Consider the following 24,433-nt stretch of genomic DNA (forward strand, 5'->3'; position numbering starts at 1 on the left):
CCCGAGTAGGCGCCAGCGTATGATGTGGAGGAGTTGCGACGAGGCAGCGGTGAAAGAGATCGACAGAGACCGTGGAGATGGAGATCGGCTGGAGTGATGGACACTTGAGACGGCTTCGGTGTGAGGTTCATCTGGGTGAGGAGGGAAGTGTCCAGGTCCATCATATGCGGGGCGGAGCTGTTCAGGTTGAGCAGGGAAGCGTCGAGGTCCTTAGTAGTACCGACGGTCAGTGTTGTAATAAGAACGAGGGGTGGGGAAGGTACGACTGCAGCAATAACGTGAAGTGTGGTCGGCTCGGCAGCAAATAAAACAAATTGGCCTGTCATCTGAGGTGCGCCACTCTGCAGGATTGCAACTAACATAGCGACGTGGGGGAGCTTGGCTAGTGGTTGCAGCAGCCACTACAGGAACAGGATGCGATGGTGACGAGGGCGGTACAGGGTTAGAGGAAAGACCGACGTTGGCAAGTTCCTGGCGGACAACAGCCTGTATCATGGCCACGGTGCCGGGCACTGGAGATGGGATTGGTGCAGGATCTAAGGCCTCGAGTTTTCGCCTGACGATCCGAGTCATTGTTGTGGACTGAGAAGGCTGTTGCACAGGAGCCAGATCATCGCAGGATGATGTAGCTGCCGTGTCCGGAAGGCGCTCAAAGCGATGTACCAGGCGTCGTTGTTTAGCCTGCTCGAATCTTCGGCAAACTTGAAGCACCAACTCGACGGTAGAGCAATCCACTCAGAAGAGGATGTTCAACGCGTCATCTGCGATGCCCTTGAGGATGTGCCCTACCTTTTCACTTTCTAGCATGGAGCTGTTCGCCTTGCGACACAACGCGAGCACGTCTTGAATGTAGGCAAGGTAGGACTCCGTGGTGGATTGGGCGCGAGACGAAAGTTCGGTTTTGGCTGCGAGAGCCCGTCCAATGGGCTTCCCGAACAAGTCGTGAAGCTTACTTACAAATTTCCCAGGTCACCAGCTCATGCTCATGATTATGGAACCACATGCGAGCGGTTCCCGCCAAATATAGAATCAGATTGGCCAGCATGATGGTCGCGTCCCAGTGATTGTTCCTGCTGCATCGCTCGTATTCATCCAGCCAGTCGTCAACATCTGTCTTGTCTTCGCCATTGAAGGTGGGAGGGTGGCGGATTTTTGTGAGGACGAGTGGCTGCGCCGATGTTGTTGCGGTGGTAGGAGCTGCCTCAGAGGTCATAGTGGCCGTTGTTGATGTTGTGATCCCAGGTAGGTGGTGGCCACTGCGCAAATCCAGCTTTCGGCTGCTTAATGGATTTATGTGTGCACATGGCGATCTTTAGTCAACTCCACCAAGATGATACGTGGCAAAGTTAGTGCATGAAGGCTAGTCCAGGATGACACAGCACACAAAGCACAGAAGCACAACAGCGTCAACCTTCTTCTAGCACTAAACGTTGCTACCACTTGCTCAAGTGAAAGCAGAAGCTCAAGTGGAAGACGTGACCACACATGGTACACACTGCAAAGATGATTCATGTGTCCCCAGAAACAAGTGTGAAAGATTGTGCGCCTTTCCATTTCTGTGAACCGATTATGAAAGGTGCGCTTCAAATCTCAAGTGGAAGACATGACCACACATGGTAAACACTTCAAAGATAAATCATGAATAATGTGAGCGCCCACACCGAACTGTAGGGCAACATGTGCAGTAACCAAGAATTTACACACTCACAGAGAAAAGCATTATATTTTGATGTAGCTTGCGTGTATACGCATAGTTCACCACAGTAAAAAAAATAAATTCGCTTTTCAAAAAATGTCTCGAATGGCATCGTTTCAGCATTAAAGGGACACTGCAGCACTTTTTGCAGAAGTTGGGCTTTCAGCAGAAAGCCCTAGTTTTTCATGCTGCGAACTCGAATACCAGTTTAAAATTAAGCAGAAGAAAGCAGAAATAGCCTCTTTTTAGCACAAATACGCAGCCCGCGCGACGGGGCTCATCGCAGGTCGCGCCGCCGCCCGTGATTGGCCAAGACGTCGCGTGACGACATTTTGAGGACCGGGGAAGCTGCCGATGCGGCTCCTTCGCTGCGCTGTGTTGATCACAGCTCTCTGCGACTTCGTGAATGTCATAATGGCATGCCATTTCCACACGAATGACCATCGGAATTTTTACCGCATGTATCCGTACCAAATACGTCCACAAACTGCAGCACTTCCGTTGTGGGGAGCGTAGATTTGGCATGAAAACTTGCTTTGGTTACAGTGAGGCATTTTGAAAAGTAGTGTGTGTCATTATTAGCAGAATCTACATGGCCCTCAGCGAAACCTCGGCCTGCATATTCCTGGGAAGGAAGGGCAGCAAACAATGCCCTAGCCGACTACCTCTGTTTCAGGCCTCTCTCCCCGCCCGAAAGGTCATTGTTCTGAAAAACGAACCCAAAGCTTGGTTTACCAAATCCTGCTTTGAATGCCAGTCGTGGTACCTTGGGGAAACGAAGAATTTTATAGAAAAGGTGAAGCATTACATAGCTGCCACGAGACAAATGAACAATAAGCGAAGCGCGGTTGCGGAGCTCTGCAATGCATACGAGGCACTGACGGAGCCATTGAGCTGGAGACCAAGTCAAATGCGCGCAGAATGCTGCTTGAGTCATACGACATTTAGCAGACGTTAAAAGCCTTTCCTTTTTATTGTACTGTCACAATACACGTTCAGTGAATTGACGGCTGACGTATGTTGAAAGCCAAGCTGCAGCTCCTCCACACCCATACATTCATGAGAAAAGCATGTTCCGAAATGTGTTTTCTTACTAGAGCTTTGTCGTTTTCATTTCCAACTTAATGCGCATCCCCAAACAAGACAGGACTATGTAAAATGACGAGGCAGCAACGGGTTCAAAATCGCAAGGCCATGTATGAACAACTTTGATGATTGATGAGAAGGAAGCCTCACTCTTTGCGCTCCTTACCTGAATGCGCCTATACCCAGCTGAGCGGTACTCCTATCTTCTAATAATGCTCCCGTAAGGGTTCCATGAACATATCAGGCACGTGCCATGCTGGAGAAGATCTCGCAGTCTTCACAACCTAGCTTCGACACAGCAGTGGGCTCTTCTTAATCATTTACTAGTTCGCAAAAATCATCAGTGCGTGCTACTGATGAGTTGTCAATGTTTAGCACAAAAGCCGTTGCGCGAAGCTTTTGCGAGAACAAAAAAAAAAGGGGACACGCGAATACAACCATGCGCCGATGCTGTCTGACCATCCCTTTATGAAATTGCAGTCCATGAACGGATTAGCTGATGACTGTCCCGACTGTTTTGTACATGGAAACAGAAGGAACCGCATCATGGTTCAGCCATGCCTTTTTGTCAAAGCCCTATAGAAATCGCATTAGGAACAAATTGCGTGTAGTCACAGTTACGAAAATTCTTCGAGTAGAATGTTTCCTTTGGTCGGCTTGAATATATCTCTCTTCTAAGCAACGCCGCATTGCGCCGCGAGCTTTTAATACAATAGAAGATTACATCGTTGCGTCTACAGCTGTTCGTGCATCCGAACACATGCAGATCTGCGTTGTGGAGGGTGCACAACACTAAGTTGACGTGTTTTGTATGTCCGCAACGCACGCAAAACGAGGAACAGCGCACACCCAAAACCCCCTCAGTTGGCTGTGAATGCCTCCTGCTCCTCACGATGACGTCACGACGGATGGAGAAGCGAGGTTTCTCCCTCCGCTTTCCTCCTCCGTAGCAGTCGCGCGGGAAATTTGAATTGCGCGCTTTCAGTCGACGATTGCGCAGGTGTTTTATGCATAATCGAAAAAATAACTTCACAGGCAAGATCAACAAATAATCTACTTCAAAAGCCTATAGTATTGGTACATTTGAAAACCGCTGCAGTGTCCCTTTAATCTTTTTGCTGCCCGTTCCTGGGTTTCGTGCCGTCGTTGACCCTCATAACCAGTTGTCTGTTAATTGTACATACATGTCTTGCTCAAATTATTTGCCTCAATTTATCGAAAAGCTGAAACAGCTGACGAGCTGCGCTCAAATTTCGCATTAGGAAGTACCATAGTCGTCGCTAATTTTCAACAGATTTATCATTTCGTTTTGAGTTGTACATGGTTATACAGTCGAACCCGGATATATCGAACTCGAAGGGGATCGCGAAATAGTTCGATATATTGATAATTCGATATACAGAAATCGGCCTGGGACGGCACTTACGATGCGAAAAAACGATACTGTATTTGTCGCGTAATCAACTCACTCGCATAATGAACCCACCCTCCACTTTTGCACTGGAGAATTCGGAAAAAAAAAAAAAAAGCGTTAAGGACAGCTCGTTCACATGCAAGCGTTAAGCGCTCTCAGCGACGAGCAGCAGCGACAGAGCAAAAAATTTCCAACTTGTTGGAACTGCGCCGTACGAGCCACCGCGGCAGCTCAAAACAAGGTTTCTGTGTCACCAGAAATCGCCAGCGTTATCGCTTGCATGTCGCACTCCGTTTCGGTCGTCTCATCCACAGGTCATTTCTTGGCAGCGTGCCAAGATGCTGCGCAGGGCGTGTTTATCTTTTGATAGCTCCTGCTGCGGCGGGGAGCGAACTTGGCAGACTGCCCGCGATGGCTTGATTGTACAAGCCTGGTTCAATTTATCACGCCGCGCTTAGGGCGGGCGTAGTCTACTGCCACAAAATCATTGGAAAGCGTGATAAAGTAGCTGCAAATGCTGTTTGAAGCGAAAAGTGCTAAAAGCCGGGGTCATGATTGCAGCGGACCGCGTGCTTTCGTTGATTCATACATGTAAAAAGAAACGACTCCCGCAAAAAAAAAAAAAAAAAAGCCGCTTCGTAACGCTATATCTTACGCTACGCCGCGCGTACAGCACAACGATAAGAACGAACGACTCTCGCAAAAAAGAAAAAAGGAAAAAAAAAGATCTGTCGCTTCTTAACTTCCGCAAGCGCCATAACCACGTCAGCCGCCGGCTGACGCGCGCAGAGGGTTCACAACCCACGCTGGAGAAAGCGTCCGACGTTCCGTCTGAAAACGGTGAGCTGGCTTGGCGCATGCGTAGCACGTACTACTGCGAGCGAAGGCCGGGAAAGAGGAAGGAGAGAGATAGCTCAGCAAAAGAATGGGCACGCCCTTACGCTTCGCTCTATCGCGTTTTCCCCTTCTCGTTCCCACCGGTTCTCTCTAGTTCATTCACGCACATGGCTTGCAAACGTCACGTGCTGGCGCGCGGGAAACGATAACCGCAGATGCACGCGCCTTTGGGGATAGGGCACGGCGCTGCCCTAGCTGAACTGTCCCCTCTCATTCCTTCCGCGCGTGGCTTGAAAACGTCACGCGGCAAACGGCCAAAGGTGACGCGATCGTCTTTGGGGAAGGCACACTTTCCAGTGCGTGGTGCAGAGTTTAATATATCGAACGACCGGTGAAATTGAGTTCGATATATGACGCTGCTTTGCTATACTTTTACATGGGATTTTCAAGGGGATATTCCGTGAGTTCGATATAACCAAAATTCGATATATCTGGGTTCGACTGTATATTTATTTATCTAAATATGTTACTCAACTTACGAATTATCTGCAATTATTTCACTGCCTAGGAAGGCTCTCGAATGGGGCAAGATTCTCCATGAGCAGCACAACTGAGCAGTGCAACGGCCACCCGTGTTCGGGATGAAACGATAGCCCGATACCAGAGAATAATGCTATGCATGTGGTAATATATTTTCCTTTGTTCTTGTCATGTTTTAGCAACGGACAATTTTTCAATATAGTTGTGGTGTTTGCGATGTGCAGTGGCCGTTGGAAATAAGAGAGGAGAGCGCTTTACAAGCAGCGATAAAAGAAAAAGTAGTGAAAAATTGCCCCAGGGTTCGTACAGATTCAAAACGGGCAAATTCAAGGATATTCAAAGAATTTCAAGGCCCAGTAGGAGTATTTTCAAGGACTCAACACAATGCTACATGCAGCAGTTTTCTATATCAGGTACCAATTTTACTGAACAAAATCGAAAAAGAAACATTTCAAGAAACAGCTTGTATTGCACTAAGCCAACATCGTACTAAGCCAGCATAATAAAGCCAGTATTGCACAAAGCCAACATAATAAATGATCCATCTTGAAAAGCACCCTGCAATGCATTGCACCAATGTCGAAGAGCAATCCATTCTGCAAAACTGCTAATGGCAACTTCAGAGGAGCTCCTGCCGCTTTTTCTAAACTTTTCGTTAAGGCTACACAGTTCTTCAGTCTTGCTTCGTGCAACCTTCCTATTGGATCTGACAATGTACCTCAGATCATTCGCTGCCTCTGCCTTTTCAGCATACGTATCTGCTGAAGCCTGGAGGTCAGCTATTGTTGCATAGAGTTTCTTTTTCTTTTTTCTTCATCACGTCGATCTCTCCGTCGATGTAGCGCCTCTGATTCCCTGGCATCATCACATTGCTTCTTTTTTACTGCCTCCAGGTGTGCAACATACTGCTGCTGAGCAGCTGATACAGCAGTCCTTAGGTCTTTCGTAATAGGGACATTAAGAATGCCACCTGCCTTGTCCACAGCATCGCACACAATACGTTGCGAAATATACGAGGTCCTTCAGGTTTTCCACAGCAACCTGGCGGTTCACACTAAACCCTCGCTCCACAGTGGCCTGCCCGTGGCTGAGCACAAGCAAAAGCTTGACAACTTTCCAGAGTTCCCCATATGATGAATTAAACTTCATCAGCTCAGTCAAGAACTCGTCCAACCTGTTTACATTCTTCTCAAGCATTCGCAGGTTATGCATCTCTTCCTGCACGAACTCAGTGTACTCCCCAAGTACAGTGTCTCTTTAGTGCTCAGACATTCTGCCTGCTGTAATGAGGGCATCCAACACTCTTCTGAAGCCTGCCAGGCACTCATCTGGTTTAGTACACATTTGTCGTAGGTCCAGAGAGGACGAATTCTTAACGAATGAGAATCTCAGTGGGCTTCTCTCAAGCACCTTCTTTGTCATACTGATCAAGAAGTGTTTGCATTCCATGCGGAACTGGAACACATCCTTCTGGCTTGCTTTAATTTTCCTGACAGTCTGTTCAGCGGCATGGCCTACATCCACCTTTTCAAGCGGAGTGTGGTTCTCAGTGCTTTCAATGTCCACCGTCAGCAGACCAGTGACTTCTTTTGCTGAAGACAAGAATGAGCACTTCAGAAACTTCGTCACTAGCATCCTGACTACTGTTTCCAAGTCCCTTGCAAGAAAGAACACCATGGGCTGATCCGTTTGGTACTCAGTGAGGAATGGCTTGAGGTTCATGGCCCCATCTAGTGCAAATTGAAGCTTTGCTAGCAGTAAGACATCACTGGCAAACTCGCACAAGTTGTGAAATGATCCGCATTTTGGGGGGCTCACTTCCTTCCTCCTTGCAGCTGCAATAAACTTCTTAATAAAACACCACAATAGCAAGGCTCTCTCTATTACAGGAACATTCTCCAACCACCGGTGTGCAACAGAGTTCAGGGGAAAAGTCTCCTGACCGGTAACTGCTGAGAAGTCTTCCCTCTTTGCAGGAGAAGCACGCTCAGACTGGAGAGCAGAAAGTCAACTCCCCCATTGCTGTAACAGCTGCCCTGTAGGCGTTGTGCATGGTGTGGAGGCCACAGGTCCCAATGTCCATACATTGAGCTTGGTATGCTTGATGCAGGTGTTCTTGGAAATTCGAGTAACTTGAGGACTAACTTGGGACCATCCATAGAAATCTAAAGAATTTTCTCAAGAGGGAAAGGCTCGAGCGCACTCAGCAGCTTTCCTTGGATGTCCTCGGATGTCGAGTGCCCCATAAACAATGAGGTATAGTATCTTGTTGCCACCTAGCTAGGCAAATTCCAAACCTGGATGTGAACATCCATTTGTTTCCACTGGAGACAGTCGTTCGTGAACTCGTCGAAGAGTACCACGTAGTAATCACTATCTTTTATCTCCCGCTGCAAAGCAGATAAAAAGAAGGGCCTCAGATCATGGCACGTCACATAGGCACATTTTTTCTCTCCAAGAAAATGCTTTGGCCACATCACCGTCCGGGAACATATGCTGGAATAGCTGGCCTGCTTCCGATGATGACCGATAGGAGAAATGCGATGTGACAACCTTCAAAGTCCACAGAATCTTTTCGTTCGTCACCAGCTCGTGAGCCTTGCAAGCACTGTCTAGCTTTTCCGATTGCGAAGGAGGCGGGATGGTTGACTATTGGCTCGTATTTGGAACTAAATACTTTCGCACGGAGCTGTTCGATGCAATCTTCATGACGCCAGCATGCTTAGCAAAGTCATCATGGCCCAAAATGCACGCAAAATCCTTCGCCTTATGTTGTAATATCACTCCGCCTATGGGCACATTCCTGGCTTGCATGTCCAAAAACCACATGAACATTGCCTTGTCCACATCATCATATGTTGACAGTTTCAATCTTTTCGTAGCCTTTGTTCCCGACTTTACTGCACTTCTAATCTTCTCTTCCGCACTCAAAATTGTTGACAGGGTGCTCGCTGGGATGTTGAAACGAGCGGCGACGTCCTTCTTCTTCTCGCCCACGGAGACCGCATTTAAAATGGCAAGTTTGTCTTGAAATGACAAAACTTCGTTTTCTGGCCGTTGAACTCATGACGAATTGACGCCGCAGATACAAGTGGAGCCCCATGAATACAGGCAGAAAGGCTGGCCTAGCACTTCCGAAACACGTTGGGCGAACCAACACCGCAAGTCCGCAGACACAAGACGCAGAACAGACATGATGGCGAATGCACAACGTGCGCAAAAATTGCATGTGCTACACGTACGTACAGTACCTACAAAGAAATTAACTGCAGCCACTAATGCCACCTGGTGTTGCACTACACTGCCAACGCCTGAAAAGGCGACAGCGTTAGCCACGGAGCGGCACTAGAAGGTAATATTAGCATCATCATCGCCAATTTTGCTTGATTTCTGCAATTACAGGCGTTCACGTAGCTGCTGGCTTCTTAGAATTCTAATAGTCACTAAATTAATGCATTTCTTCGGCCAAATTTTCAGTAAAAGCTCAAAAAATAATGACTGATCAGCTTCGCAAGTTTGTTACATCAAGGTTGACATAGAGGTCGAAAATACATTAGCTTCAATGGGTGTGGCATTGGGGGAATTTAAAACCTTCGTTAAATTCAGAAATTCGTTACATAGAGGTTTGTTACATCCAGGTTCAACTGTACAATTCTAATAGCTCTCGAATTAGTTGTCCCAGAAGGAAAATTTTTGCAAATTTGCAATCAGCAGAAAAAATTAAACATTTTTGTGAAGTTTCATCAAATTTGGTTGGTAAATAACAAAATTAATTTTAAGACCCATGTCCCCCCTTAGACGCCCAATAGCATGAGTATTTTAACGAAATCATGGCGGCTTGTGATTTTTATCTGCTGCCATATGTTTATCTTAGTCCGCCATGGATTATGGGTATCATTGCAAGCGAACACATCACAGACTACGAGAAGCAACAGGAAGCTGAAGCCCCTTGCCTACAAGGTCAATATTTACACAAAGGAAATAAGGTCCACCTGCGCATCTTGTCCCACTTCTGGTATTCCTTGAGTTCCTCCTTCTCCTCCTCGAGCGTCTGTAGTCGGTCCTCGATGTACTTGAGCAAGTCCTCTATCTTAGACCGCTTGCCTTCTGTGTCACGTAGCAGCACTTTGCTCTCCTCGCGTCGCTCATCATACACCCGTGTGCCTGCCACTTCCCGCAGCAGCTTCAGCCGCTGCGAGTCTGGCGCAGTGGCCATTTGGTTGATCTGCAACACAACAACGCACTTTCATACCAGAACCCCGGCAAGCAGACTGCACAAAGAAATGCAGGAACTTACCTTGCCCTGCTTAACAATGTAGTACGGGTTGCTCCGTGAAAAACCAGCACTCTCCAACAGGTTCATGACATCCGTCCTCCTGCATAGAACAGCCACCTCAGAACAACAGTGGATGGGAAAAACAATGCTGAACTCACGTGACCATCTTCTTGTTTAAGAAGTACTGATCTTTCTTGGAGCCAATGACTCGTCTGAGCGATACCTCATCCTTGTCAACCTGAAGGCATGAGAAAGCATAGGTACATACGGATCAGGACTAATTATTAAATATTTTGAAACATGAACCACTCAAACCTAAAAGTAACTGCAGAAGCGGCATCTCAACAAACCTTTATTTTTATAGTTTTCAATGGTAGCTAATGGACTAAATGATCATTACCAAATCAGCTAAAAAATTTAAAAACAAGACCAGCAAGCATCCCAAAAACAACCAGCAAAAACAATACAGTAGAACCCCGCTACAGTAAACTCCGATATGGATTGTGGAGTTGTCCTAAAACAACTCTGGTCATCGGGGGCACATAGTCTAGGTCTACAGACATTTCACCCACCTGAGGTGACGTGCACCTTGCTTGTTGGCTCCATCAAAAAGCGGCTATCACAGCCAGAGTCAAACACGCTTCCTCGGGATCAGCAGTGGATTGCCTTAAAGGGGCCCACTCATTCTAGCCGGCCTCTAGGTTCTTTACATCTTCCCAATGCCCAATCATAACAGCGAAATCGTAGCACATAGTATTTTAATCCGCTTCATTAATAATCAGTGTTTTGACACTGATGTGAGCGACACACAATGGTGAAGTTCGTTAACGGATATGACGCTTCCTTCTCGCTTGGGCGCTGCTTCGCTGATTGGTTGAGCACGCACTGTACATTTTACAATCTAATGTCCCTCAAGTCACTACGCAGAAAACAAATAAAAGGTGTTTTAATTCCACGCGTGTTCTTGAAGTGCTTGTAAAGGTAGGGGCTGTAAACTCAGGTAAATGCAGTGTTGTCAACAAGCACGGTAGAGCGTCTGCTTGCTGTGATGATTGTGATAGTGGCTTTGACCTTTGTAGCGGGTCATTGCTGCCTTCTGGTGCAGCGGAGCCACAAATTAACCCGAGCTGCGCTCGTCCTTGCCAAGCCGTCCCCAAACAGTTTTGGACGACTATAGCTCGTCCTCGCTGAATAGGTTCTTCCCTTCAGTGTTTCGGACGAGCAGCGCTCGTTTGTGGCTTAGAGGGCATTTTGCTCGACAGATGGCAGCCCTGACCTGTTAATTTCGTTTTTTTCTACTACATAAACGTCTTTTTTGTACGGCAACATGGGTTTTAAAAATGGCATCCGGCGGAGGCGACGCGTGCACTGCTGGCCCGTCTTCTCCGAAACGACGCTTTTCTTCATTGTCATCTTCTTCGGACGATCACCATAACTCAGTGAAAGAGTTAAGAAACTGTTGGCCGTGGTCATTTTTTAATTTTTGTTGCTCATTACCAGCAGGAAGTTGGTTTACCGTATTGCTAAAAATAATAAAGTACAATATGCAAATTTGAATTCGCGTTTGCTTCAAATATTTTTTAAAGATTGAATGCATGCTTTTTATAGCAATAATACCCAAAATCAGGAATAAAAAAAAATTAAGCAGTTTTGTTAAGAAATTCGTTGATATAACAAAACGGTGAAGGGGTTAAAAAAGAGAACAGGGAAAAAAGAAACGTCCACGAATTCGCTGTCCAGGACAGTCACACGCACAAAGGTCACACAGCCGTCGCCAACCGCTGCTGAGATCGCAGGTCTCCCCGTTGCCACCAGAATCCGAGACGCACTTTGTGGTCTCCACTCCCGCAGGCTTCTCAAATTCCAAGGTCGCTGACAACGTTCAAATCTCGGAGGTCAGCAAAATTGCTAGACAGTCCAAAATCACGTGGCTGATCATTTCTGTCGATACTACACATATACACAAATTGTATCGAGACCACTCGTGAAGCGTGCTCGCCACACCCAAGTCCCCGAGTCCGCAACACTCCGCAGCGGGCTTCCGCTGGCAAGCCCCTGCCCAGGAAGTTATAGTCGTTCCCGGCAGATGACCTCCTTGCTGGCCCTGTACACGTCTAGAGTAGACTTCACCTTAGCACCTGGACGCCATTCCTCCGTCTCCGCCTTTCGCACTCATTCTCGAACTTTTGCACAAGTAGTGCTCAAGTGATCCGCGGCAGTAGCAGCGATGGACGCCGGCAGAACACCAAAAGGGCCATGCAGATTTGCTGACCGCCGGGTCCACCTCATAGACACCCCCGCAAAGATGGTGTGGAGCAGCGTCTGGTGGACTAGGAAGACGGAAAAGCCGGTCCACATAGCACAGCTTCGCAACACAGTTACCATGGTAATGACACTGCCAAAAAGCATGGCTACAGGTTGAGTTGGACAGGCAACCATGGTGGATAGCTTCAGATACGTCAGCGGAATGCTGAGTTTCTCTTAGGTTCCGCCCAAGTCTGACGCTGGGCGAGGGAAATGGGAGAGGAGCTCCCTCTCACATCGGCTCAGACACGGTGTTCTTTTTTTCTGTATTTAGAATTTCATAAACTAAAATAACTTGTTTCTGCACACAGATTTTTGTAATTCTTTTTGAACTGACATTGGCACGATGCAAAGAACCTAGAGGTTGGCTGGAATAAGCGGCCTGATGAATGTCAATGTGACCCCTTAACCACTGAGCAACCGCGGCGGCGTAGACTTCGATATAGAAAAAGAAATGGCCATCTCATTTTGACTTCCTAAGTCAACAAACTTCTTTTCCCTTTATAATAAGGGTTCTGTAACCCATTTTGCCTCAAGAATCTCCAACAGCCCTCAAATATGTGCCAAGAACCCACCCCCCGCCCCCTTGTCACATTCAGTTGTCGTAAGAACCACAATCGGGCAACGTTACATGTGAATGGAATCTTCCAGGTGTTTTTCATTAACGTTTGTAAGCATGTTTGATTTCTTGCTTTTGGCAAACAGTTTTTATTAAATGCCCGCCTCTCGTTCACGATCAGACCTTTAAATCCAAGACTATATTTACAAGACCAACATTTCACCTCATTCACGCACTCAAACAATGCTACCTAGGCTGGCACTGCATCGACTTACTGGGCTAGACAGATCCACGTGATGGCATATGCGACATCTCAAACGGCTTTCACTGGGTACATCCGATTTCCCTGCCCCATACTATTCGCTGACAAGTCTCAGCTTCCGCTTTGACAGGAAGTAGCTTTATGGTCACATGACCTTGCACACTACCTCTATCGTTTGCTTCTAACAGACAATGCTAACTATCAATCACCCCGACGCAGTTCTTTCGCAGTGATGTCACGCACATGTTTATCTTTTGCCGTACGTGTAATTACTAAAGATAGATAACAGAGGCAAAAATCGGTCTCTATGCTTTTCGCGAACAGCGTGGCATGCCTGCATGCGAAGCAGACTCAGACAGAACTCAGTTTGCCAAATTTTGCTTGCCATTGATGCTCGCTAAGTTCTTTCAAGGGCCCAGCTCGCTGCGTTCAAAAGAAGACAAATGCTTTTGCAAAAGCATTTACAACAAGCGTTAGCTGCTCCAGCACACAGCAGTTCGCTTGTGATGCTTTCAGGGCTGTACACTGAAAGAACTAACAAAACAGATGATCGAATGCCCAAATCTTCTCAGCAAATAGTACAACCCCGACTGAAAATTGAATATACCCCCAACTATACAGTCCATCCAGGAACTATTAAATTATTGCTTATATCAAACACTTCCTTTTGAAAATCCCTTGCAAAAGTACAGAAGTAGTGTTTGAACTCCTGTTCAGAGGAATATTCAATATATTGAACTGCATGGTATACCCATGCAAGGTTTGCTTCTCCTCATGGCACTCTGCAATCATTTTTCGCACGCAGAGCTGGGTTGGCTGCACAGCTCTGGGCACATGCTCCGTGCTTTCAGCTGCTAGGCAAAGTATTGAAAATGACCTTGTTTTCAACGCGACTGTCATGCAAAAAAAGCCAACATTCGGTGCACCCACCAAGTGCCATGCAGTAAAGCCAGCCTAGCTGACCGAGACTTGCAGCAGCTCTCATGTGGCCTGCTTCCCTGATGGAGACAAATCAACTGCGCCCTATTTTAACCGAGCTATTAGAGCGTATATAGCGTGCCAGTAAAAGAATTAGATCTCGTTATTAGCAGCTTTTCCAACTACATTGTCCACAGCTTCTTAGATGTGAACCCCAACCCCATTTGATCTTCGAGCTCTCCCGCCCACAGAGCAACAGATAAGAGGTACGGCCCACAGGTGTGCACCTTGCGGGTTGCAGGGGTCTGTCAGCATCAGAGCAGGAAGCATGCCATTAGTGTGGGCACACCATATTCACTCTTTTGGGCTAAAGAGGACATCATCTTTTGATATGTTTTATGCACCAAATTGTCTATATATGCAATTATTCACGATCCTCCTTGAATTCCATATATCCGGCATCAACTGTATGCCGTTCCCTGCTCAGGCAACAGCGTGGCCTAGGCACAATTTGGCAAATACTGAAATTTTGGTGCAAATAGGCTCGCCGGCGCAATAACTTTGCCAGCCTCAGAGCATTTGAAAAAACCCTTTCTGCCTTGGAGCGAGGCCCATGCCTCCATGCACAAAGGTGCAGAAACCCCAACACGAGACGTGCATGACATGCCCCTTTACACCTTTTCGCCAGTGACATACCTGCCAAGCAACACCTTTCAAATTTGTCGAAACCCTTGGTTTGGTTTGTGGGGTTTAACGTCCCAAAGCTACTCAGGCTATGAGAGACGCCATACTGCAGGACTCCGGAAATTTCTTTAACGAGAACTGACATCACAGTTAGAGAACCCCAGGTGGTCGAAATTTCCGGAGTCCTGCACTAGTTCAATATACTGAATGTTCCGCCGAACAGGAGTTGGATAAACACAAACACCACTCCTATACTTTTGTACCAGATTTTCAGGAGAATATTCTGAGAGTTTGATATAAGCTAAAATTTCATATAATCAGGTTTGATATACCTGGGATAAGCTCAATGGAAATAAAATATTGCATAAGCGGTGGATGCAAGGTATTTTTGAGTGTTTCATGAGTCAAAACTATATTCTCTCTCAGTACGTCCTTGCAACTCTACCAAGGCTGAGTGCAAAGGCAATGCTCTGATGCTGCGGAATGTAGTGCCAGCACAAAATGGCTACGAGCATGACTCGCCATTGTTACTGGGTTTGATAAACAGTGCATTGTGTGTTTGGAATCATCTTACCTACAATAACATCCACAGGCATTCAATACCTTTTCAAATAACTTTTATTCTTTAATTTGGATGATGATTTTGCTCTAAGGCCGAAAGAAAAAAAGTCTGTTCATTGACAAGAATGGTTTCAGTCCCAAAGATTATATGGTGCCACTAGTCTGAAATTGCCACCACGGCTTCATTAGCATACAATGAACTAAAAGAGCGGATATAATGCATGCAAAATACTTCTTTTGAGGGTTTGATATGTAGACACTTCTGCATACATCGCAAGCAGACGAAGTGGTGCGGGGAAGCACAGGGCTTCTGGTTTCCAAACTGCTGCTAGCAAGTCATGAGATAAAAAAAAGTAGCCGACCGATTTTTCGGACCCAAAAGCGTCCGAAAACCTGGGAAGTCCGAAAAAATAAATTCATAACAAAAACACCACTTTATTTTCCCGAGCAGCTTGAAAAATTGATCAATCTGTTTCTGCGTCAATCTCCTCATTTTCACAGCCAGTCTCCTCTCCAGCGTCGCGGCGAAGAAAACGACGCAATGCACCGGCAAACAAGTTCAGACAGAGTCTTTCTGCTCCCATGCAACTCTATGTCAGCACTTTATTCTTTTTCCCCCATAAAAAAAAAAGCGTGGCACTGGTAGTTGCCTACCCAGGAGCAGTGTAAGTTGTGTGCTTATTGGGACACCCAGTGCAAAATAAAGCGAAACCAGTCAGTTGGCACTGGGTGCTTTCGTGGCACATTGCTGTCTGGAAGCGGATTCGTATTGCTCTTACTCGCGGCGACACGCATGCCGTATGGTCACGTGATATAAGGATGCTCGTTCTCAACAAAACTGTGGACGGGAGTATCGGGTCCACTGACTCCCCACAGTGCCTGCTATTAGAGGTATGCAGGATGGAGTTTGAGGTTGCAGAAAAACAAAATGGCAGTGACCTGCAATAGAGAGCAAGTCTGGAAAATCCAACAAGAAAAAAAAAATTCAAATGTCCAAAATTTTGGCCAGTGTTATACACTGACTCTATGGAGTGCGTGACGGTGCCATGGCAGAGTTGGAATAATTGGCCGGCGACTGCATGCCTTTGTAGGCTTCACACGGCTGTTGACAAAGAGGCTCTATGGTGAAGTACCAAGCTGCTTGTTTCCACAGTAAAAGCATTAGAAGAACTCTTGTAGCTCTTTGTAGCTGGACAAATTTTGTTATTGCAGTTCGTGGTGTCTGCTTTGCTCCCTGCTTCTCTCACTGCCAGTGATTCAAAAGTCTGGGAGAAGATGCTAAGTCATGTCCACAGAACATTTTTTTCACAATTCCCTTCAATTTTTGCCGCTTCTTTTAAATTTACTTGCGAACAAATATTTATTACGCTCCATGCTTCTCTAGTTTCTGAAAATTTTATTTGTATTAGTCCCAGCACAATACGAGTCATACCTCTGCCACCAGTGTGCGGCCATCATTACAACCATGGCAGCCCCTATAGTGTTCCGAGCAGGATGGAGCAAATGGAGCAGCACTTGCACCCTTGCAACTGGGAAATTGTGTTATCCAGGAACATGTTAACCGGGAGAAGAATAGTGCAAAGATATTTTTTATTGCTCAAAATTTTGAGCATATGAAACTGGAGATAGTATGAACCGCAAACATATCAATGAGGTTCTACAGTAAATATTATTACATGTTAATGCAACCTCAAACTGTTCTGGCCAACCATAGCTAAGGAACCACCAAGAAAACGCTTCAGACAGCGTGCATCGAGTGAAGCCTCCGGTGCTCTAACGCATGCAGCAGCTGCTCACTCCTGCCCTTCTTAGCTATCCCGACTCTACTCAGTGTACATACTGCTACAACAGAACAGACAAGGTCAACAAGAAATCCCTCTGACAGCACTGGGCAAGTAAAAACATTCCTTGAGTGGTCATGTATCTGAATTACTAATGTATACAAACTAGAGGCAAGTCTCCCCTCAGGCCAAAAAGTTCTGGAGCTCTTTCAATACACGACCATCAAACTTCACTCGTAAAACAGAATCTGAATGAAACAATCAGAAATTGAAATCTTTCAAGCCCCAGCCAAATTCCACTGCAAGTAATTGTTATGTTTTGAAATTAAGTTAATGCATCTTGAAGCAGTAGGCACCAGCAGGAAGTCAGGGCCAGCCAAAGCAAAGAGTATTCTCAACTGCTACCATATCCATGCACCAAGACCAAAGTGTGCATATCCTGAGGTGGCAGGTAACCAAACATACTATGACTATCAAAACCTGTGAGCAATGCACAGCTGAAGCCCAATAGATTATGACTGAAGGCAATGAAATGTGAAGCATCTGCATCACCACCAAGGGAAGTAACAGATGATTAAGAAGAGAGATAATGGTGTTACACCCACAATCTAAAACAGACGAGTTGTAGCATGCATTTTACATGCTCCAAAATTGCCTGCTGATCAAAACTGTGAGAGTATAGAGAGAAATAGGCTTCTCCTTTGGTGCTCATTACTATATGTGCTCGGGTGAGGCCAGAATAATCCCGATCGTGCTTTCTTTGACAGATTCTGTAGTGCAAAACAAGGCTTTGCTAAAGTTATGAACAAGCAAATCAGAAGCAATTGCTAGCATATGTATAAAGTACCTCCGAATTTCCTCCCAATTTAATGAAAGTTTAATCCCAGAAGCATGTAATTATTATGCTTGCAACTCTAGATATGTTTTCTGGGGCTCCTTAAGATTCATAAATTTTTACTGCAGTATGTTTGGAGTGGCTCTCTTCTAAAATCGCAAATGTTAGACAAGAAGCCTTTCATTTCTTTGATCCTGCCCAAACAGCAATCCCTGGACTGTCTCTGGAAGTTGCCAGGCCAGGGTGGGTCATCAAAAAACATCCCACTGATGGCATTCCAACATAAAAACTATTGCAAGGAGAATCAAGAATCCATACTGGTAGGCGATTGTCACTGTTGTCGAAGATGATCTCAACATAGGCATTCAGCACACGTGGTCCAGTGCCCTCATGAAGGAGGGCTTGACGTTGCTCTGGCCGTAGATGGGAGAACTCATCACTAAGCACAAACTGGATGGCTGCAAAAATAATGAGAAGCATGACCCATCCATCCCATTCCAGCATATATGAACAATGGTTTTTGATGTGGTGCCAAACGCAAATTTCCCAGTGTTGGAACATGTAATCCCCTCTACACAAGATGTTTGCAGCACTGCGAAAGGCAGGGACCGATCAGGATCATGTGCACTATAATGGGTAATTGTTCTCCTAAACACCTCTAGCCCGTGGGCACAATAATAGGCAGTTGAATGGGCCAGGACTTGCCTGCCTTTCGCAGTGCTGCAAAAGTCTTGTGAGACCAAGTATAGGCACAACTGTAGTTTCGATTTCCATGTGATTCACTTTTTTTTTTTGACAAACTAATTATTCGGGGCAGGGTAGTCATGTCAACAAAAGTGGTGTAAGTTTGCATCGGGGCACACTACGAATTTGGCGCCATTCGCGTGATTCCGCTAATTCTACTGCAGATTTACCATGCTGGGATTTCAGCAACAAGGAACGCTACAGCACGTGAGGTGGCCTACATCAAGTAGGGTTTGATCAACCAGCTTTCAGATAATTGATGGCAATACACACCACCCTCTATAACCCCTTCAGGTGTTGCGTCCACATATGTGGACGCGACCCAAATTTCACTATATCTTTGCACAGAGTGCGAATTTCCGCTTTTGAATTTGGCGCCCGTAATATGTGGACTCGCCCTGTCGAATATGTGGTGCCATCTGTTGTTGCTATGGCAAAATGGTTTGTAAACAGCAAGTACATAAAAATGAATGTCGAAGCGTTTTGTGATGGGACAAATCAGCAGCTCTTATTTTTGCATGCCTCTTTCTAAAACGATGCCTAATAATACTATTTATTGTAATGAATGTGTCAATAAGGGAATGTAGATGTTGCATGCCAGATTTCATTACCTTAGACATAGAAAAATTGCTTCAGGGGACTGTCAGAGTTTCATGCCCACAAATGTGGACAGGGCGTCTCAATGCCGAAATTGTTAAAGGCCCACTGTCCAACCTCCTGTCGAAAATATTTTCTTCTCTGGTGACTGTGAGACTTCGCCCCCAGAACGCAAGGCCGCAAAATGTTTTTGAAAAGAGTAACTAATAACGCAGTTACAGCCACCCCAATCACCCGATTCTGTCGTGTTTCTCTCCTCCCGTTCCCTCTCAAATGTTTTTCACTCTCCTGCCCGGTTGTCTAGCCTTCGCAAGACAAATTGTCCTTCCTCCTCCGCGTTTGGTGGGAGGTGGGGCGTGGCACTGGATTCAGTCCGGCCGTGGGGAGGGAAAAGCGTGCAGACACCCATCATTCACCCTCAGACAGTGAGACGGACCAATGGATGTCGTTTTCGACTACGACATCCATTGCAGCTCGTAGAGAAGGGGGAAGCAGGTATCCCGACAGGGAGGATGAGAGAGCTTTGATTTGTATTTTTGCTGTTTTGCGGCACGCGTATCGCTGTAGCATTTTGCACACATTATTTCCGGTACCTGATCGAAACACTGGGCTCCTTTGCTTAAACGGTCCTTCCCTGGACAGTGGCCCTTTAAAGTGCCCGCGGCGCTTCATTATTTCGTGCAAGAGCAGTATGCATATGCTGATTTTCGTGCAGGTGTCACAGTCTTGAAGGCGCAAGGTATTCTCAGAGGAAAACATTTATTCATGCTTAACCCTTTCGCTGTCGGGTGTTTCTGGCCGTGACGCACCCCCAGTGTCGGCTTGGTTTCAGGGAACGAGCATATCAGAGAATGAGCATAGCGATTTATTTTTTATTATGATTGTTATACAAATAACACTGTCAACGGAATATGCACATTTCAGTGTTCTGCAGGCATTGTTAATTAACATCATCATCATTATCAGCCTGATCATAAATTAGATAAATGAGGATAATATAAGAAAAAAACTGCTCGATACTTCTTGAGAGATCGAATCCGAGCTCGACTCATATTTATAATCAAAGGAGCCATCGCACCAGCCCGCAGTCGAAGGTCCCGCGCGGTCAGCCATCCGAAAGTAATCGCGCGCACGGAGGGCGCACTTTCGGTGGCCTGCACAACGGAGATAAATGGGCACTTTGTAAAATTAAGTTAACAGAGGAAGATGGAAAGAGGCTAAAACAACCTCATTTGCTGCTGCTAGCCGCAAGCAAAAGCGCGGCAAGAGAGAGCGAAAGCAGCGATCGAGTCATGTGTCGACCTATTGGAGAGGCAATGGAGCGAGCCCCTTGAACGTGGCGCGTCGTAGCAGACACGCCGACAGAATAAAAATAAAAACCTGCAAACCTGCGGCAGATGGCAGAACAACCCTTGAACCCGTAACCACACGCACGCGCCACGAAATGCGTGCGTCACATGATCGCTTAACGTGATAGAGTAGCACGCGCAGAGCAACCGCGCCCTCCAGCAAAGAAGGTGGAGGGAGTGGGCGCGGTCGCTCCATGCTCTTCAGTTTATACGTACTAACAATGCGGGTCGAAAATATGAACTTGTAGAAAGATTTGACAGATGGCGCAGCTTTCGTTCGTGACAGCGAAAGGGTTAATAATTGAAAAATGCAGAAAATGTTGCAATGTTTTCATTCATGTAGCAGCTTTGAGGCGCCATGTCCACATATGTGGACCCGAATAAAATATAAATATTTGCGTAATCTTTTATATTTGAATTCTGCCTAGCCTACTGATCATGCATGGTGCAAACAAAGTTTTTCCTTTCATAAAATTTAATTGGTGCCTGAAGGAGATACCATATGCCGCAAAACTACCAACCATAATAAACCACAAAGAGTTTGAAAATGAAAAACCTGTAAGCTGTGCTATGAGCAGAGAAAGACCAAGCTGAAAACATTCATTTTTAGTAATTTAACCATATTATGAGGACGCCTTGAAAACAAACCTCAGCACATAACATATTAAAAAGTTCCTGAGTCATCTGGATTTACTACTTTTTGTTAGTTTAGTCCGACTTGTAGCAACCACTACAGGAACTAAATTGAATGGTGACCTTCGAACAGCACTAAAGAAATTGAAATCTGCAGACAGACACAGCCAATTTTTAGAACTTAATAACAACAGAAGCAGTCTAGCATAATTTTTAACTTTGATTTATTATTTCAGTGTTTTTTTATTTGATTGATTTTTAATTTACAGTTATTTACTTTTTAGATGTTTCTTTTTCAGCAAGTTTGCAGATTTTTCTTTATGTTGTAGATAAAGACAAACAAATAAAATTGTATATATTTAAAAAACTGACTAAACAGTTGCATTTTAGTATATGTTATAGGAGAATCATGCAAACATTTTATTTAATTAAAATACTTTTCAAAGACCCGTCAAAGTCGCCTATTTTACTCCATCATCCTGAAACACCAGGGTCGTTTCAGAACGGCAGTTGTAATATAATTTTTTTCCCGCTTAGAATTGCCAGCTTTTTCACGGTCCCAGGAGAGCTAAAAACCACATATGCAGCCCCACATTTGCACTGCTAAGAAAAAAGAAGGAACCAATCATGCTTAACAATGGATATAAAAGCATTAGCACTTATTTTTTTAATGTACAGCACTAAGAGCACTCTGCTGCAACGCAGTCAAGCCAGCCTGTTGATAACACTGTTTTCATTGTCACTGACTATTCTCTCAATTCCTATTCAGGACCACATCCAACTCCCAAGAATTTTTCAAGAACATGGCTGAAGCACAGCAGCAACAGACGGTGCCACCTCCTACAAAGGTAGACAACAAGATTTTTTTTTTTTTTACACTTTCAAACTGTTTTAAGGTCAGTATGTACAACTTGATTCATTCCTGACAGAATCAAGTCAGGGGGTGGGAAAGCGGAAAGAGACAAAAAGGACTCCAGGTGGCCCGGTGCTTTTGTGCTTCGCGGACCCTCCTGGCCCAACCCACTGTCCAAAACTGCATCTCCCATCCCCCCTGATGTTGCCAGGTGTTTGTTTGGGCAAGCCAGCTCTGGGAGGTTCCACCGTGAGTCACAAGTGGCTTGCTTGTGAGTGGCCAAATTGCCTGCATCCTCTGTGCTCAGAGAGGATTAATTACCAATTGCTGGTTTGTAATTTGAAAAAATATACTCAGTGGAGCAGTTGTTAGGGCAATTGCTGCCTCTTCTATCTTCATGGTCAAATTTGGAATGGACACGTTATCGATCACATTCCTATGCAAGCCTGCCCAAAAGCTAAAATTACAACAAATGATAAGCAATGATAATATAGCAGTTTGTTTCACGTATCCCGTGACCAAAGCACATTTATGACATTGCAGCAGTCATTTGGACACTGAAATTAAAACTGCATGAGAAAAAATTTGATAACTGCCTCAGCTGTAGGAGGTGAGTTCAAAATCTCGACTTATGTGCACTACTGTCTTGTGCACTTTTACAAGTAAAAATACATGCATCAAAGATTTTGGTGTCTCTACTCCTTTAAAGCAACCATTCATCTAGGAGCAGGAAAGTGTAGGAAACTCCAGAGCTCAACACTAACCAATTACATTTCAGGCCAAAAGTGATCTTTAACTTCCCCCCTGATCAACACATCTAACGAAAAGGGAAAAAAATTCCTGTACGCTTTCCCTGGTTAAATGCACTGCTGGCTACCTTAGCATGTACACCTGTAGAATGACTTTACAGTTCGGTTATTTCCTATATAACTGAAGGTTCTGGGTAACAAACAACGCTTCCAGTGTGTAAAAACAGATTGCATCATTAAGAATTTTCCCATTCTGTCGTTTTCTTCACTTGTACACAACACGACAAATTCTCTTTCAAACATGATTTTAATATTACTGCGCAGACAACACAGCTCGTGGTGTTGAAATATGAAAACGATTTTGTTGCCCCCTTCCTTTGGTCATTTCACAACCCACAAAAGCACACGACCTCAACAGATCTGGGTAACAACTCAAACGCAGCCTCGGCAGCACCTTACACCTTTTTCAAGTGGTACATGTGCAAGTCACTTACATGATGGCGACTTCAGCCCAAATGCGAAACGCTTTTCAAGTGAATTCCGTTGCAAGCAAATCACGCCAAAATAAAAAAACTCACCGTAGAAAAAATTGCTTTTGCCCGATCCATTGCGGCCAACTGCAATGCAGAAAAACTTCTTAAGTTCAGGCACTCGTCTAGAAACACGGCACACTTGCCTATTACGTTATGACGAGGGCTGAAGGGCTCCACGCAGGTTTGCTCTTTGTAGCTTCGAAAACCTTGTATTATTAGCTGCAAAGAAAGAAAAATACAGAGATCGTCGCAGCGTCCTTCAAACACAAAAATGAATTGTGTAAAGTCCGCTCCCAGATCGCTGAAAAGCACTTTCAAAACAGCAGCACTATCACTCGCTAAATGAACACATCTTGAACAAGTATTTTCAGTTCAGAACGACGACGAAAAGCAAATAGTAACGAGCAATCCGAAAGGTTAAGCTGGTGCCAACACTGCAGCGCAGAGCGATGCGAGCAAGTTCGCAGCAACTAAACGTAAGCAATCACAACTCCACGGAGTAGAGCGAATAACCAGCTTCCCCAAGCGTATCACTCAAGTCCTGCAACTGGCAACGAGTTAGATACCAAGCTGCAGCACAAACACATCAGCTCATTTAGGCTTACTCTCAAATTACGCTAGGAGGAAAGGACTTTATCAAAGACCTTGAGATATATAATCAATACAACGCTTACTAACCTGTTTTATATGCATTTCAGATGTGGTATGTCACAAAAATGTGACATAAATCTATGTAAAAATGCCACTTTCCTTGTTTAATTGTGCACCCAGTCCCGCCAAATGCCAAGCGGTTCAAAATGGCGGGAAACTATAGAGACCCTCTAGCGCTGAAAGATTGTTTATCTCGCTTATCCTGCTCATCTGATTCAGTACACATTATTTTTATGCAACCAAATAGCGTACTAATACTAAAGTTTATTTCGCATCATTGACCTCGCTCTTTTAAATATATATATATATATAAACAAGCGTCATGTTTGTAAACAAAAGTGGCGCTGCGATAGGCAGCGACGTGAATGATGGTTTAGGTAACCAATCTAAATCAATAATTAAGATATGGGGGGAAAATTGAGCATGATAGCTACTGCTATCCCCCCGTTTCAAAGGGGACGCTCCTATATTCCATCCATCCACCCATCTTCCACGTAGGGTGTAGGTGTATACTTCCATATACATATATATGCTTCCACCGTGGGCATGGCGGAAGTAGAATGATGGCGAA

General features: G+C 45.3%; 1 protein-coding gene across 1 annotated transcript in view; it reads right to left on the reverse strand.

The window, feature by feature from the left end:
* SMC3 (structural maintenance of chromosomes 3) overlaps positions 1-24,050 on the reverse strand; it is a 295,374-nt gene extending 271,324 nt beyond the window's left edge. The window contains exons 1-7 of the mRNA XM_084591644.1: positions 23,890-24,050; positions 23,355-23,430; positions 23,257-23,295; positions 18,072-18,211; positions 10,008-10,087; positions 9,871-9,949; positions 9,566-9,798 (exon numbers count right to left, since the gene is read on the reverse strand). Of these exons, the coding sequence (XP_084447770.1) occupies positions 9,566-9,798; positions 9,871-9,949; positions 10,008-10,087; positions 18,072-18,211; positions 23,257-23,295; positions 23,355-23,430; positions 23,890-23,904 (662 nt within the window). The 5' untranslated portion in view covers positions 23,905-24,050. The remainder of the gene's footprint in view (positions 1-9,565; positions 9,799-9,870; positions 9,950-10,007; positions 10,088-18,071; positions 18,212-23,256; positions 23,296-23,354; positions 23,431-23,889) is intronic.
* Positions 24,051-24,433: the final 383 nt, after the last annotated feature.

This window comes from Amblyomma maculatum, chromosome 1 (genome assembly GCF_055883805.1).
Source record: "Amblyomma maculatum isolate TAMU_Amacu chromosome 1, ASM5588380v1, whole genome shotgun sequence".
Lineage (NCBI taxonomy): Eukaryota > Metazoa > Arthropoda > Arachnida > Ixodida > Ixodidae > Amblyomma > Amblyomma maculatum.